We start from the raw sequence: 17,632 nt of genomic DNA, 5'->3' as shown, positions 1-17,632 counted from the left end.
CTGTTTCAGGAACAGTGGCTTCATGGTCACTGAGTTTTGGTCATTCGTTTGCATGAGGAAGAAAGCTATGGCTTCAGTTGTCAGCTTGCACATCTACAAAACTCTGGTTCTGCAGGCAAAACAGAGCATTTGTTACTGGTATTTGGCAAACTCAAAGACATCCCTCATGCTTCTATCCAACCTGATTTAACTGTTAAAACTGATTGCAAATGATCACTGCATAATTGTGGCTTAAAAATAATGTGAAATGAATATAATCATATTGTTGTTATTGTTGTTATAGGGCATATTTATTACATCTATAGAGAACACTGGTTGCACTTTCAAACATCTTACTCTTTCCAACTACAGGCTACAGCACAGAGAGGTCTCCACACAAAGACATGCAGTCCGGGTGGAGGTTACAGATATGGCCACTGCATGCATGGACAGAGCCGGGGAGGCGGAGACAAAAAGGGTGGCGTTGTTTAGCCTGGGAAGGGATGTAGTTTGCATTCCTTGACTATGCTGCCAGAGTTATTTTTAGGGTTGCTGCAGCCAAATGTGCTGGCCTAACTCCACAAAACGAAATCACTGAACCGAACTGACCGAAAGAAACCCAAGTGTGGAGTGCTGGCCTAGTGGTAACACATCTGCCTAGGGAGAAAGAGAATCTGAACACACTGGTTCGGATCCCCACAGTCACCAGTATTCTCTCCCTCAACTAGACCTTCAGTGGTGGTCTGGACGCTAGTCATTTGGATTAGACAATAAACCCAGGTCCTGAGTGCAGCATCCACTTAGCACATGTGAAAAAAAACTCATGGCAACAAAAGGGTTGTCCCTGGCAAAATTCTGTAGAAAAGTTCACTTCGATAGGAAAAATAAAATTGCAGGCAGAAAAAATACAACAAAAAAAAAGAAGAAAAAGGGGTGGCACTCTCAATGTAGCCATGCACTCTCACTGGGGACAGTAGCCTGGATTTCACACAGAGGAAATCTGGTGTGACAGTTTCAGTTTCAGTCTCTGAAGGAGGCGTCACTGCCTTCGGACAAATCCTTATATGCCACACCACATCTACCAGGCAGATGAGTGACCAGCAGCATAACCCAACACACTTAATCAGGCCTTGAGTGCATGCTTGTATATTTGTGTACCTATCAGAGTGGATTTCGTCTACAGGATTTTGCCTCTGAGGACAACACTCTCGTTGCCATGGGTTCTTTTTCAGTAAGCCAAGTGCATGCTGCACACGGGACCTCGGTTTATCGTCTCATTCGAATGACTAGATGATCAGTTTCATTTTCCAGTCAAATGTGGGAGAAAGTGTAAGAGCAGGATTCGAACCCACGCCCTCAAGGACTCTCTATTTTGGCAGCTGAGCATCTTAACCATTCTGCCACCTTCCTCCTTGTTGTGACAAAAGAGCACTACAACACAATACAAGAGAAGAAGAGTGACAGGGCAGACAGCACACACAGCAATACAAAAGTCAGAGGTCAGACATCACTCACAGCGTTCTTCCTGAGAAGAGCAGCTCACACAAAGAAGTGTATTGTGACAAAAGAGTACTACAACACAACACACAAGAAAAGTGACAGGGCAGACAGCACTCAAAGCATTCTCCCTGGGGAGAACAGCCCGGGTCTGCCACAAAGGGAAATGTGTTCTGACAAAAGAATACTACAACACAACACAATACAACAGAAGAAGAGTGAGAGGGCAGACAGCACTCACAGTGTTCTCCCTGGGGAAAGCAGCACGGATTTCACACTGAGAAGTCTGTTGCAATAAAGAGTGCTACAACACAACAGGAGAGTGAGAGGGCAGACAGCACTCACAGCATCAGTCTGGTCGGAAGGAGGCCTCTCCAGGATCTCCACCACCCCGTCCTGGTGCTTGAAGGCCACGCCTGACAGGATGTCGTACACGTTCAGCTTGCGGGCCTCCAGGCCATACACGGCCAGCCACTGCTTGGAGCTCATGTACTGCTCGTCCTTCTCCCCCTTCTCCAACTTCTCTCCCTTGGCTGCATCTGCTCAGCAATAATTCAATAATAATCATAGTAATAATACTGATCAATCATTAGACCAATCATTATAATAATACTGATCAATCAATCAATCCAATCACTTTAATGTCCTCATAAAAAATATATGGATAATTGTCAAATACTCAAAAATGTACGATAGTCAATTGTGTTCGACTATTACCTCAGAGCAACAGAGGAAATAACTGCTGTCCACACTATCTGGGCTAGAATTTGATTATAGTGGAGAGTGTCTTGCCCAGGTTACATTCCCACTCTCTTGGCCCAGAGGGTTTTAGGACAGTTGGAGATGGGATTGTTCCCAAAGGCCAACTAGCCCCCAAGGCTGCAGCACTAAGAGTAAGAGCCAGTGCACTCCAAATGTATTTATATATCATAGTACTAGATCTCGTGCAGAAACAAATCAATGTACTTTCATAACCATCTTTCACACACATGCATAATTCGGAAAAGAAAAAGGGATGAATATAAATACATGCAGACAGAAGGCTGGAGAGACTATGGACAGGAAAAGGGAGGGAATGTGGGGTTTTGGAAACAGATAGGTTTAACTCATTCTATCCCACAGCTACGTGCCTGTTACAACTCCCCTGGACCAGCACTACATGAGACCACAGCAGAAAAAACAGGGTGGTTCACTAAAATCGATGGAGAATTGTTGATTCAATCAGTCAAACAAAGTTTGGTTTTCATGCTTCAGGAATTTGTAAATTGTTCAGTTCTGAAAGCCAGCTGTACCAAGCAAGAATATATCAAATTAGAACAGTGTGTTGGAACACAAATACTTGTACCTGCTCCACAGGGGAAGTAATCATGGTACGAGTTAACTGGTACCTGCAGTAGAATGAGTTGAAGGCCAGAATTCAAAGAGCTCAGTGTTGGAATTTGACAAAGCAGAAAGTGCAGGGTTCAGAGACAAAGAGTGACACACAAGGAGGCACAAAAATCATTGAAAGGTCTCAAAACATCGCAGCATTAGAATAGCTCCAGTTTTGCTTCCCTTCCTCATGAAAAGTCATAGACCCTTTAGATATCAATTTGATGGAAATATGCCTTAAAGATCTGATGAACTTTTAGCCAAATCATGCATGATACATGACACTGACAGTTTAACAGGATAACACAGATAACAGTGGTTTTCTGAACAACATCTTGAGGATCTGAATGACAATCAATCCTAAATGCAGTTCACTGACTAAGAAAGAATGGCAGTTTGAAATGCAAATTATGTGACAAATACACAGTAGTCTTGCAACTTTCAAGTACGCTCAAATTTTAGGAATGTGATTTTTCATGTATAGCAATTTCTCTCCCCTTTGTGAAAGTGGTATCAAAATATTGTTGTGTTTCCATAGCTCAGTGAAATGTCCTGCCTTTTGAGTACAAATATCCATGTTTCAGTTTCAGTTTCTCAGCTGCATCACTGCGTTTGGACAAACCCATACACTCTACACCACATCTGTTAGGCAGATGCCTGACTAGCAACATAACTGAATGCGCACTGTCAAGCTTTGAGTGCATACATATATATTTGTGTACCTATCAAGAGTAGAGATTTCTTCTACATTATTTTTCAAGAGGACAACACTTTTGTTGCTATGGGTTCTTTTTCAGTATGCCACCATGATATCCTTCGAGTATCAATAGACTAGGTTTATTTCATAAAATAATTCAATGTGAATGTGTATATGAAGGAAAAACAACATCACAAATAACCACAGCCGGCAGCTTTCCATGTCTAAATGAGTGCTGTGTATTTTCCCCAAGCTACAAACACTGACCCCAACAAGGTACTGACCAGTCAGGACTGTCCCAAGCTACAAACACTGACCCCAACAAGTTACTGACCAGTCAGGACTCTCCCAAGCTACAAACACTGACTCCAACAAGGTACTGACCAGCCAGGACTCTCCCAAGCTACAAACACTGACCCCAACAAGGTACTGACCAGCCAGGACTGTCCCAAGCTACAAACACTGACCCCAACAAGGTACTGACCAGCCAGGACTCTCCCAAGCTACAAACACTGACTCCAACAAGGTACTGACCAGTCAGGACTGTCCCAAGCTACAAACACTGACCCAACAAGGTACTGACCAGTCAGGACTGTCCCAAGCTACAAACACTGACTCCAACAAGGTACTGACCAGTCAGGACTGTCCCAAGCTACTAACACTGACCCCAACAAGGTACTGACCAGTCAGGACTCTCCAAAGCTACAAACACTGACTCCAACAAGGTACTGACCAGCCAGGACTCTCCCAAGCTACAAACACTGACTCCAACAAGGTACTGACCAGCCAGGACTGTCCCAAGCTACAAACACTGACTCCAACAAGGTACTGACCAGTCAGGACTCTCCCAAGCTACAAACACTGACTCCAACAAGGTACTGACCAGCCAGGACTCTCCCAAGCTACAAACACTGACCCCAACAAGGTACTGACCAGCCAGGACTCTCCCAAGCTACAAACACTGACTCCAACAAGGTACTGACCAGCCAGGACCCGGCTGGGCTCAGGGGCACGTTCGATGAGCGCTTCTATCTGCTGCAAGGTGCACCTGGCCTCCTCCATCTCCTCAAACAGAAGAACCACATCCTCACGAACGCCAGCACCGGGGGGGATGCCACCAAACGTTTTCCTCTTCAGCAGGATGTTGGCTTTACTGGTGAGGGGGTCGTTGGGGAGAGCTTCATAGGCATCCAGCTCCATCACCACTGCATACACATGGAACCTGCCACACAGTGACACACAGCAATGCTGTTAACCTTCTGTATGGAAGTGGAGTGGACAGTAAGAGAACCACAGCGAAAATACACCAGCTCTGTTTATGTGTGGTAAGTAATTATACGCAGTTTCACTGCTCATGCGCATCAGATATACTGCAAAGTGCTGAATATGTGGTTACATAGGAATGCAGCTCACACATAAGATTAAAAGCAATAAAAATGTTTATTTGGAATTTTTTAGTTTACAAACTATTGCATACATCTATAGCTTTTCACCAGAGAATCACAGTAAGTGCACTGTCTGGCATCACCTATCTGAAAAACATTAACTATGACATGAAAGTGTAACTACCATACTGCTGCAGGAAATTCCATGATTATCAAATTACACATATACATCACCCTTATATCAGACATTTTGCTGCATGATTATATTGTTTTTGAAACCTCTGAACATTAACACAGGTAACATACAGTCAGGTTGAGGGGTTTGCATACTTCTTTTCATTTGCTTGCATGTATTTTTCTTTTTTGTTTTGTTTTGGGTGGAACGGTGGTGACAACTGAGTCTGATTGTAGCGACACTTGTGTTTTCATTATGATCAACAAATTTTTCCTTTTGTTTACAATTTGCTTCTTTTGATCTCGTCCCTGTGGATGCACCTTGCTTATCCATTAACCTTGATAACAAAGAATGTGTCTTGACTTGTATAAAAACTTTGTGCAGCCTGTACAGCTACATTCGCTGCCTGACTCACTTTCCCCCAGTGGAGGCGGCGAAGTTGCGGAGAAACTTGACGGTGTCGGAACTGTCGCAGTTGAAAGAAACGACGTGCACTGGCGTCTTGCGCTGAGCACTGCTGACCTGGGGAGGAGGAAGAGGAATGTTGTGTAATGACCCGTCACACATGATGGTGACTGCAGACATTCTGTTAATCCATTCAACCCTGGGCAGTTTACAGCCTCGGCAAGCCTCCATGCCATACTGATGCCGAAAAACACAGAAACTTTACCGTTTTTTCCTCCAAATTACATGTAGACATATCAAGACATACTGCAGAAATTAGTCCCCTTTCCTTACAGTTTATGCACATGCAGGAACATAAAAAAAACGTTTTAATGAGACAAATTTTTATGCCAAAGGAATGCTCGTGTGCGGGGTTGAATGAGTTAAAGTATCAATCATCACATCTAAATGCTATCATTCAGAAGGCAGGAGAGGAGCTGAATGGTGAGTTGGGGGGAACAGGGTAGTTGGAGGGTGGATTCTGTTTACCTATCCATCATACACATTCAGGCTTTTCTTCTTCTCTCTTGTTGCTGTAACCCTTGAACAGACATCCATGAACACACCCACACAAATGCATGAAATCTTCAACATTACTGGGACGGTTGTGGTGGCATTATGGTTAAAGCGCAGGATTCTCACCAAAATTTCCTGAGTTTGATCTGTGGTTCTGATGCACCTGGTGGAGTAAGGTTGGAGATTTTTTCAATCTTCAAGATTTGCATGTGCAGACCTGCAAGTGCCTGAACCCCCTTCATGTGTATACACAAACAGAAGATCAAATACACACGTTTAAGATGCTGTAATCCATGTAAGCATTAGGTGGGTTATAGAAACAAGAACATACCCAGCATGTTCACCCCTAAAAACGGAGTATGGTTGCCTACATGGCAGGGTAAAAACGGTTATACACATAAAAGCCCATTTGTACAAACAGGTGAACATGGGAGCTGCAGCCTACTAATGCAGAAGAAGAAGACTGTGAAGCATGACTGAGAACAGCTTCCTGGCAGTTCCATGAAGATCCAGGCAGGCAATTTACCTCAGTCCAGAGAATCTGCACTGCTGGCGTATGATAATGTTTGTAAATGTGCCAGTCACCTTCACAATCCTCAGGCAGGGCCACAGGCATCCATGCAATGACACAGTAATTGAACCCAACAATACTGAGACTCTGCTACATAATTTACACCTTCTTTGTTTTCACACACACAAAAAAAAACAACAACAAAAAACTTTGAAGGTTCCTGTCATCAGGATGAAGCCAAAACAATATGAAATGGAACCAGGTATTACACAAATATAAATGAAACAACCTGGTAATGAAATCCACAGTCACATCAGTCCACCCACTGACCTTCTCCTGAAGGAGTTCTCTACAGCAGTCAACAGAGGTTCCTTCAGTGAAGAGATACACAGCTTCAGTCTGAAAAAAACAAAAAACAAAAATATTTTTAGTGGTGTTGGTGATGTGTTGCTCAGGTTCTTTCTCTTTCTTCTCTCGCATTCACACAACCGATGCAGGAAGGCAAATTCACTTCTTTCTCTCTCTTTACTGCTCTGAAGCATGGCCAGATCTCATCATATGATCAGACTGCATTCACATCAGTTTCCAAATACTCAAGTTAGAAGACATGAGATCACAAGTGAATCATTCACATACAATTCTCCTTCCACTCAACCCACCTTCCTAGTCATGCATTCACCAGCACACACACACACACACACACACACACACACACACACACACAGTATCAACATTGGCACATGCAGTTATTAGTGTTAAGGTATAGGCACACGCCACACACAATCACACATTATTTTTCTTTATATCGATTATATTTTGACAACTACAGTCATCAACAAACTTAGCATCAACTTTTTATTTCATGATCATTCTGTTCAAATTATTTCCAAATCCAGGCATGGAGCTGACTGTCACTGTGCCAGACTTGTTTTCACATCACCAGAGAAAGTCTCTTTGCAGTAAAAGACAAACGAAAGTCATTGTATTCTATTCTTATTTTTTAATTCAAGAAAAAAAACCCCACCTCAATAATACTTTTTTTTTTTAATGGATATTCAAACAATTAAGTTAAAAGAATGAAATGATGATATTAACTGCTGAATGCCTAATTCATAATATAATTATGAAGATATAAAATGTATGTATTGAAAAGTTGGCAAATAAAGCATTTTGTTTCACTATGTGTGCATTAGACCTTTTTCTAAACTCCTGAAAATCATTAAAAATGTTTTTCCGCCTCCAACAATTTCTCTTGTTTTTACTGAAAACATTTCACCGCTTGAAACTGCCCTCTCCCTCTATCTGTCTTACATGTCAGGCATTGAACACCTTACTGTCCCTCTCCCTCTATCTGTCTTACATGTCAGGCATTGAACACCTTACTGTCCCTCTCCCTCTATCTGTCTTACATGTCAGGCATTGAACACCTTACTGTCCCTCTCCCTCTGTCTGCCTTACATGTCAGGCATTGAACACCTTACTGTCCCTCTCCCTCTATCTGTCTTACATGTCAGGCATTGAACACCTTATTGTCCCTCTCCCTCTATCTGTCTTACATGTCAGGCATTGAACACCTTACTGTCCCTCTCCCTCTATCTGTCTTACATGTCAGGCATTGAACACCTTACTGTCCCTCTCCCTCTATCTGTCTAACATGTGAGGCATTGAACACCTTATTGTCCCTCTCCCTCTATCTGTCTTACATGTCAGGCATTGAACACCTTACTGTCCCTCTCCCTCTATCTGTCTAACATGTGAGGCATTGAACACCTTACTGTCCCTCTCCCTCTATCTGTCTAACATGTCAGGCATTGAACACCTTACTGTCCCTCTCCCTCTATCTGTCTTACATGTGAGGCATTGAACACCTTACTGTCCCTCTCCCTCTATCTGTCTAACATGTGAGGCATTGAACACCTTACTGTCCCTCTCCCTCTATCTGTCTTACATGTCAGGCATTGAACACCTTACTGTCCCTCTCCCTCTATCTGTCTTACATGTCAGGCATTGAACACCTTACTGTCCCTCTCCCTCTATCTGTCTTACATGTCAGGCATTGAACACCTTACTGTCCCTCTCCCTCTATCTGTCTTACATGTCAGGCATTGAACACCTTACTGTCCCTCTCCCTCTATCTGTCTTACATGTCAGGCATTGAACACCTTACTGTCCCTCTCCCTCTATCTGTCTTACATGTCAGGCATTGAACACCTTACTGTCCCTCTCCCTCTATCTGTCTTACATGTCAGGCATTGAACACCTTACTGTCCCTCTCCCTCTATCTGTCTTACATGTCAGGCATTGAACACCTTACTGTCCCTCTCCCTCTATCTGTCTTACATGTCAGGCATTGAACACCTTACTGTCCCTCTCCCTCTATCTGTCTTACATGTCAGGCATTGAACACCTTACTGTCCCTCTCCCTCTATCTGTCTTACATGTCAGGCATTGAACACCTTACTGTCCCTCTCCCTCTATCTGTCTTACATGTCAGGCATTGAACACCTTACTGTCCCTCTCCCTCTATCTGTCTAACATGTGAGGCATTGAACACCTTATTGTCCCTCTCCCTCTATCTGTCTTACATGTCAGGCATTGAACACCTTACTGTCCCTCTCCCTCTATCTGTCTTACATGTCAGGCATTGAACACCTTACTGTCCCTCTCCCTTCCCTCCCTTTATCTTTTCTTTTTCAACAGATGTTTACAGTTCATGGATAAGTCTGTATGCTTCGACACGCTATGGCTGACAAACTGGGGAGCATAAAGCCTGAAGAGGGAGTGCTGCTGTGCTGGTATGGACCTCACGGTAGTATATATGGATTTGTCTGAATGCAATGACGTCTCCTCAAGAAAGTGAAAGTGAAACATATCGCACATTTCATTTGGTGACATACTCAGCAGAGACCCAGGCTTTGATTCACAGTCTGGTGAACTGCTCTTCTGTGTGTCACCCCAGTGACTTCACAGAGCTGAGGGAGAAGAAGACTGCACTGAGGGAGGTTAGACTGGCAGAGAATTGTGTCCCTTCTGGCCAGAATTAAAACACAGGCTCCTAGTGCATCTGTCACCGCTGTCACACTGCAGCAGTTTGACATAGTACAGTCTTCTACTTCTCCGTCAACTATGAAGAGTCAATGGGGGTGACACACGGAAGAACAGTTCACCAGACTGTGAGTCAAAGCCTGGGTCTCTGAGTATGACACCAAATGAAATGTGCGATATGTTTTAGTTTTACTTTCTCGAGGAGACGTCATTGCATTCAGACAAATCCATACACACTACACCACATCTTCTAGGCAGCTGCCTGACCAGAAGCATAACCCGACACGCTTAGTCAGGCCTTGAGCGCATGCACATATATATCTGTGTACCTATCAGGGTGAATTTCTAAAGAATTTTGCCAGATGACAATACTTTTGTAGCGATGGGTTCTTTTTCAGTGCGTCAAGTGCATGCTGCACACACAAGGGACTTCGGTATGTCATTTCATCTGAATGACCGAATTTCCCAGTCAAAGTTGGGATTCAATAATGAGTGATGTATTGTATTATGTATTGTATTGTATTGCATTGTACTACTCTTTTTTGTCACAACAGATAATTTCTCTGTGTGAAATTTGGGCTGCTCTCCCAAGGGAAAGCGTGTCGTTACACTGAGTGCACCACCCATTTTTTTGTATTGTTTCCTGCCTGCAATTTTATTTGTTTTCCTACCGAAGTGGATTTTTCCACAGAATTTTGCCAAGGGCAACCCTTTTCTTGCTGTGAGTTCTTTTATGTGCACTAAATGCATGCTGCACACAGGACCTCGGTTTATGATCTCATTCACATGACTAGTGTCCTGACCACCACTCAAGGTCTAGAGGAGGGGGAGAAAATATTGGTGACTGTGGGATTCAAACAAGTGCCCTCAGATTCTCTCGCTTCTAAAGTGGACGCGTTACCTCCAGGCCATCACTCCACACAAGATGCTGTGACTCACATGAGGGTCATTCATGGCCCTGAGCACTGCCTCAGCACAGGCGGTGTTGGAGACGGGAGCCAGGCGATCCAGGGCCCACATCCACTGCAATGCCTTCTCCAGGGTGTCGTGTGACAGGGGGATGCACTCCAGGTTGTACAGCGCCATGTCCTCTGCCGCCCTGATCAAACAGAGTAATGTTCCTTTGAATGAACCTCAGTGAATTTATATCTCTTTGTGGTCAGAAATTCAGGTTAAAAAGAAGCAAAGAAACACACAAACAAACAAGAATCAGCATGAGTTACGACAATGAAGGCTGACCTGATGAGGTTAAACTTGGTGACATGCTGGAACTGTTCCTTCAGCACTCTCTGCAGGGCAGTGCGGTACTGGTCAAACTGGTCAGGAGACATGTTGCGGATGTCCATCACTATGGTGACCGATTTCTCCTCCACCACACCAAAGATGCGCCGGCTCTCCGACGTCAGCCACTCCAGGCGCCGCCGGTACAGTCCCATGGCCTGCTCCAGTCTCCTCTTCAGCTGCACCAGTTTGTCTCGGCTACATGTCACCTGAAATTAAAAAACAACAAATTGCAGCTGCACAAGTTCGTAAATTGTAAAAACAACAAATTATAGTTGCGCAATTTCATAAACTGGAAAAACAATACATTTTAGCTGCACAAGTTCATAAATTGAAAAATAAAAACAAATTTCAGCTGCACCAGTTTGTCACTGCTACACATTACCTGAGAATGAAAAACAAAACAAACTATGACCATCAGAGACTGAAAAACAAAACAAACTATGACCATCAGAGGTTGAAAAACAAAACAAACAATGACCATCAGAGGTTGAAAAACAAAACAAACTATGACCATCAGAGGTTGAAAAACAAAACAAACTATGACCATCAGAGGTTGAAAAACAAAACAAACTATGACCATCAGAGGTTGAAAAACAAAACAAACAATGACCATCAGAGGTTGAAAAACAAAACAAACAATGACCATCAGAGGTTGAAAAACAAAACAAACAATGACCATCAGAGGTTGAAAAACAAAACAAACAATGACCATCAGAGGTTGAAAAACAAAACAAACTATGACCATCAGAGACTGAAAAACAAAACAAACAATGACCATCAGAGGTTGAAAAACAAAACAAACTATGACCATCAGAGACTGAAAAACAAAACAAAAAATGGCCAATCATCATGGCACCCTAACCTGTTCTGTGCCTAAAAAATGTTGTATGATATACCATACCAAGTGCTTCACCAGTGCCACTAAGACGTCCACTGATATCCTGCATGTGTTCTGATTTTTCCTTAATCCAAGCTTGGTTCAATGAACATCAAAAGATACTGAAGAGTTAGCTTAATGCATCTGTAGTACAAAAATATCATTTAAAGAAGCATTCATCAGGAGGAAGACCTTTTTCTTCTTAATAATGATTTGCTAACTGGAGCATATAAACAACTCATGAAAAGGGTGTTTGTCTTATATGCATAAAAGGCTATAGAAACTTCATCCACAAAATTCTCTGGCTCTGAACAGTAACCTGTTCAGAGCCAGAGAATTTTGTGGATCAGAAATGGTAATTACATTGAACTGTTTCCTTGAAAATGAAAACGGATGCACATGTGTGCACTGAAATCCTTTATGAACATTAAGATGTGTGCAGATAAACTGTTGAGAAGCAGAATCAACATAAACTTATTGTCCAAATGTATCATTTTTTTCAATCAATCAGTCAAGAACACATTGGTGTCCTCATAAAAATATTAGGAAAAGTGGCTTGTGGGTGACAAGGCAGCATGAGATGTCCAACAGTGCAATCATAAAAATGCTTCAGGAGACCTTCGCACCACTGACATCATTTTTAAAGCAACATTTTAACACATTTCTCATGTGTCACTTTTACTTCATTGAAAAGTCTTTGTCATTTGTGGCCCCTCTTGCCATGACTGAGTTCGTTGTGTTGCGGTCACAGTGCCACCCGTCCATGAGAAGTCATCAATCCTGTGTTGCACTGAGGCCACCCAGCAGAGGAGACTGCATCACACAGGTGGTGTTCAGTGGTTCTTGTCCCGAATCAGCTGATGTAGAAGACCACACACTGTGCTCCAAACTGATGGCAATAATGCCAACCCCTGTGAAGTGTTTGCAGGAACAGCAGGAAATTTGGTAGAAACATTCTGAATATGGTAGCAACACTCAGACTCTGAGCCACATCAGCAAATGTACATTTTATCTACATCTTGTAATCCACCAGCAAATACGCTATTTGACTGAGACGTGACTTGATTTAGCCACGTTCTCTCTTGTTCAGGCTAATGATTAAGCTGACTGGTCCGCACAATGCTGTTTCAATGTATACACCCATGCAATTAGCTGAGCATCATCATGTGAGGGGAGACCAAAGTTAGCAGTGACTGCCCTGGCCTTGTGATCGATAGGTCTTGAGCGTCTGGGTAATGTTACAAAAAGAAAGCATGTGACCATGCTATGTAGTCAAAAATGAACCTGTTGGAACAATTTTGACGCTGGTGTAAGGTTGGAACAAACTGCGATCAAACACAACAAAATATGATGCAATCGCAACAGTTGGCATCTCTGCTAACGGATCTGCCACAGAGTCAGGCTCTGTAATGGAAACCGCAGTGGCGGGACAAACTCATATCAGTGTTTTTGTGTGATGTGTAATTCATACTGCATTCTTCTTCTTCTTTGCTTTTTTACACATCTTACAACCTTACTGAGTTCCAGACTGGCAATTCTAAATTGTTGGTAAATGCACAACAAAATGTCATAGTAAAACATGATAGTAAAAATGTGCGAGAGACAAACAGACATGCGACTTACGTTGAACGTTCTGCCGTTTGCCCCAAAGATCTGCTGGAACATGCCCTGACTGTAACGGGAACTGATGGGCCGCTTCATGACAGGGTCAAAGTCTGACACACAAACACACAATGTTTTGCTGGAATTAAAAATTGATGAATTAAAAATTGAAAAAAATATCCTAAAACAAAAATCCTGAAGAATATGAGGATCAAAGTCTGCACACAAACAGACAATGTTTAGCTTGAAGTATTCAAAACAGATCTGTTCAGCCCCTGACTGCTGAACCTTGATGAAATGATATCGGTGTTGCATGAATGTGAAGCGTAGTTACCACTTTTTATGTACTTTTAAGTTGTGTAACTGATTTTAACAAATGTTACATAATCCCAAGAGAAGAAGTCCAAAACTGACAAAGAATAGTGACTGACATCCTGATCCATCAGCTCAATTTCAACAGAGTGCACTAGCAGCCTTAACTCATTAGCAACAGTCATATGCACGAAGGCAAAAAGAAAAAAGAAAAAAAAGAAGAAAAAAAGTGTAGATTGGAAGAATATGTCTGCCATGTCGACTTTCAAAAGTAATTTGAATTTCTAATTGATCAAAGGTGCCACTCCCTATCTATGATGACAAATGATATGATCTGACCTTAAGTGGAGAGATTCTTGAGATTTGAAAGCTGCGTACATGATTGAACATGTGAATGAATTCTAAACCTGTTTTCCATTCAGATTTCACCATATAATTAAAATTTTACTGCAGCAAATGAATGCAGCAGCTGAGGCAGTGGTTAAATGTGCTGTTTTGATCTTGACTGGTTTTGTGAGCAACAAATTGGTTATGGATCTAAAATATAGTAAAGCAAAAGTAAAGCTCAATGATGATTTCATGTTGGTGTAAACACTTGGTAAATTTATATTCTACTTGTGTAAAGCAAATACGAGACTATCAATTAAAAATTTTGCATTCAACCAAAAATAAACACTAAAATGTCTGATAGACACATTCACGCACAAACACACGCAAACACATACACACACACACATGCACATTCATAAACACCCCCTCCATCCCCCCTCCCTATATCACTAATAGAGGAAAGGCATAAAATTGAACACACACACACACACACACACAGTGATATACAACAAATAATGCAGTCTCACAGATATGAAAGCACAAATGCGCACAGGGCCAACACTACACACACACAAACCTTACACAGCCGTAACTCTCGTGGTATGCCTTTGTGTCTCCCTGTTTCTATTTCCACTTATGATTACACACACAACACACACACACACACACACACACACAAACATCACAGCCACCACCCTAACGTTTTCCCCTACTGTACATGCTATCACTGAGCTTGAACACCTGAAAGACAGACTCATGCACAAACACACATGCACACCCCTACATACACCAATCACACACACACACACACACACACACACACACACACACAGAACAAGTATACATGCACACACATCAAAATCATCACCCCATTTTCCCCCACTGTACACACATCACTGACCTTCATCCAGAGACAGAAACATGCATTCACACGCAACCACACATGCACACTCACACAAACACAGAACACACACACAAACATTACAACCATCACTATTTTTCCCCTTCTCTACACACCATCACTGAGGTTCACCCAGAGACAGACACATGCACTCACACACACACACACACACACACACACACACAGACACACAGAGCACACATACCCCTACACACACACGCACACAGATCACACACACACATACAAACATCACAGCCATCACTATATTTTCCCCCTTCTATACACATCATCATTGAGCTTCAACTGGAGACAGACACTCACACACACACACACACAGAGAAAACACACACACACACAAACATCACAACCATCACCCTATTTTTCCACTACACTCCATCATTGAACTTCAATCAGAGACAGACTACATGCACTTACGCACACACATACAGTGCCCCCACCCCTACATACAGAACACACATGCATACACAAACATCACAACCATCACCCTTTCCCCCCCTACTCCACACACCATCATTGAATTGAAACCAGAAATAGACACAAGCACATCCACAAACATTCTAACCATTACTCCCCTCCCCCCTCTGGTTAACATTATCACTGAGCGTGGACAAGATGGTTACACTCATGCAGAAGCACACACTCACACACATAAAAACACATACACACACACACATCCACACAAACATCACAGTCACTGCCCCCTTGTTACAGTACACACCGTCACTGAGTTTAAACCCGATGGAGGGCAGGATCTGTTCCATCTTGAGGCGGTACTTGCGCAGCCCGTAGAGCTGCAGCCACTTCTGTGTGGACACCTGGGGGCGCACGTCCACTTCCCACTCCTTTGGGGGGGACGTCTGCAAGTTGATTTCCTCCGCCTCCCCCACATCCTTCACCCTGCCACTCTGCAGGGCGTTGGAGTGACCGCTCTTGTGGCTGATGTCAAACTTCACCGCTGTAGTACCACACAGATACATTTGTTGATCGTCAAGCTTCCATTCATATTATATCAAATGCAACATGGAACTTGGAACATCAGCTGGAGAACAAAGCATTGGAAAAGGAGAGGATGAGTGAAGGGAATGATAATGATAAGAAGATAATGGAAAAGATGGCATGGAAAAATGAAGTTAAAAAGATTCAAAAAGATGAACAAGAAATCATGTTAAAACTTAAATGAAAATGACCAGTCAGCAACCTGAGACAGACACATATTCTGTTGAGTTACATCAAATAAGAATATTGTCATATGTTGTTTTTTTGTGACAGGATTCATCTGTTGTTCTTTTTAAAAAATAATCAAAATAATATATATCCTTGTCATGTGTCAATCTCCGACATAAGAAATGTATTGCTCTAAGCAGCAAAGATGTTATACAATCAGAATACGTGGCTGGCCAGCTGGACAACTGCATTAAAGATGTAAATGTATGTTAGATGTTACATATTACAGCAATAAATAATAAGTTTCCTTCAAACAATGACATTCACGGTGCCAAAAGGCAGTGCTATGTTTTCTGTGTATTCCTATAAAACAGTGAATAAAACACAGCTTACTTTTTCTGATATGGCTTGGTTTATACTCCCCATTCAAAATCATGACTTCAAGACACAGCAAAGCAGCAGAGTTTCCAGACTGAACAAAACTTATCAGACTTTTGCTTTAACACAATGCGTCAGAGAACATGATATTGCAAATCTGTAATGAAATGAAAATAGTAAGCCAACAGTGATATTGAAAGCTTGTGAGCGCTATGATCTTGTGAGTGCAATGATCCTGTGAGTGCTATGATCCTGTGAGCGCTGTGAACCAACTCCAAACTGAGGCTGTTTCTCACGCAGCTAGGAAACAAACAAAAACAAAACAATAACACAAAGGAGACAGAGAGAGAGAGAGAGAGAGAGAGAGAGAGAGAGAGGAGGGGGGTAGACTGACATAGCTATGATTGATGGACTTCCCAACCATTCCAGACGATCAATTATTTCCATTGTTGACCCCTTTCGGAGAAACTGACCCAATGTGCACCTCTGAATGCATGACTGCCTGTGAACCTGTGGGCACTTAGAGCAGCTGACGAATAACAATGCTGTGACTGAGAGGGACTGGAGGCTAGAACTGTGTTCCCAACAACCAGTGCACCAAATCAATGGGAGCACAACACAGCGGCCTGCCTCCTTTTTGCCTCCGTCACTCTTCATACTTCCTGGTCTTCATCAAAAATAGCTTGGTCTCACTTGAAGCAAGGTTTACTACACATATTCTTCTTTAGTATTATTATTATTATCATTATTGTTCCAAACTCAGTCTTGTGTATTTATTGGTGTTGCAAGTGTGATAAACTTCTGTTTAGACCAACTCAATCTAATCCTTAAAAAAAAGAAAACATTTGCTAGGTTTTAGTGCTCTGTATCATTCATTTATATTTCATCCTCTTGAGGTCCTTGTTTATTTCAATCATTCATGCAGTTGACATAAACACAATTCTGAGCAACAGCTGGACAACATAAAAAGCAGACAAAAAAACACATAATAATTAATTCAATATCTAATGTTATAATATCCACAAAATTTCTCATCTATATGTATTCTTATTCTTCCCCCCAAAAATATATATAAAGTAGCTGAAAAATTCAAATGTTATTCCATTTGTAGCCTGTGTGACAAACAATTCAAAAGCCATAATT

General features: G+C 42.2%; 1 protein-coding gene across 3 annotated transcripts in view; it reads right to left on the bottom strand.

Moving 5' to 3' along the window:
- The window catches only part of LOC143298835 (von Willebrand factor A domain-containing protein 3B-like), a 61,908-nt gene that overhangs the window by 34,145 nt on the left and 10,131 nt on the right, over nucleotides 1–17,632 (bottom strand). For all 3 annotated transcript variants that reach the window (XM_076611831.1, XM_076611833.1, XM_076611832.1), the window contains 8 exons: nucleotides 15,666–15,902; nucleotides 13,405–13,496; nucleotides 10,860–11,110; nucleotides 10,560–10,719; nucleotides 6,906–6,974; nucleotides 5,520–5,626; nucleotides 4,528–4,766; nucleotides 1,822–2,015 (listed from right to left, as the gene is read on the bottom strand). In XM_076611831.1, coding sequence (XP_076467946.1) covers nucleotides 1,822–2,015; nucleotides 4,528–4,766; nucleotides 5,520–5,626; nucleotides 6,906–6,974; nucleotides 10,560–10,719; nucleotides 10,860–11,110; nucleotides 13,405–13,496; nucleotides 15,666–15,902 — 1,349 coding nt within the window. The remainder of the gene's footprint in view (nucleotides 1–1,821; nucleotides 2,016–4,527; nucleotides 4,767–5,519; nucleotides 5,627–6,905; nucleotides 6,975–10,559; nucleotides 10,720–10,859; nucleotides 11,111–13,404; nucleotides 13,497–15,665; nucleotides 15,903–17,632) is intronic.

Source organism: Babylonia areolata, chromosome 24 (genome assembly GCF_041734735.1).
Source record: "Babylonia areolata isolate BAREFJ2019XMU chromosome 24, ASM4173473v1, whole genome shotgun sequence".
NCBI lineage: Eukaryota > Metazoa > Mollusca > Gastropoda > Neogastropoda > Buccinidae > Babylonia > Babylonia areolata.
The sequence above is the reverse complement of the archived record's forward strand: the minus strand, read 5'-3'. Positions and strand labels throughout refer to the sequence as shown.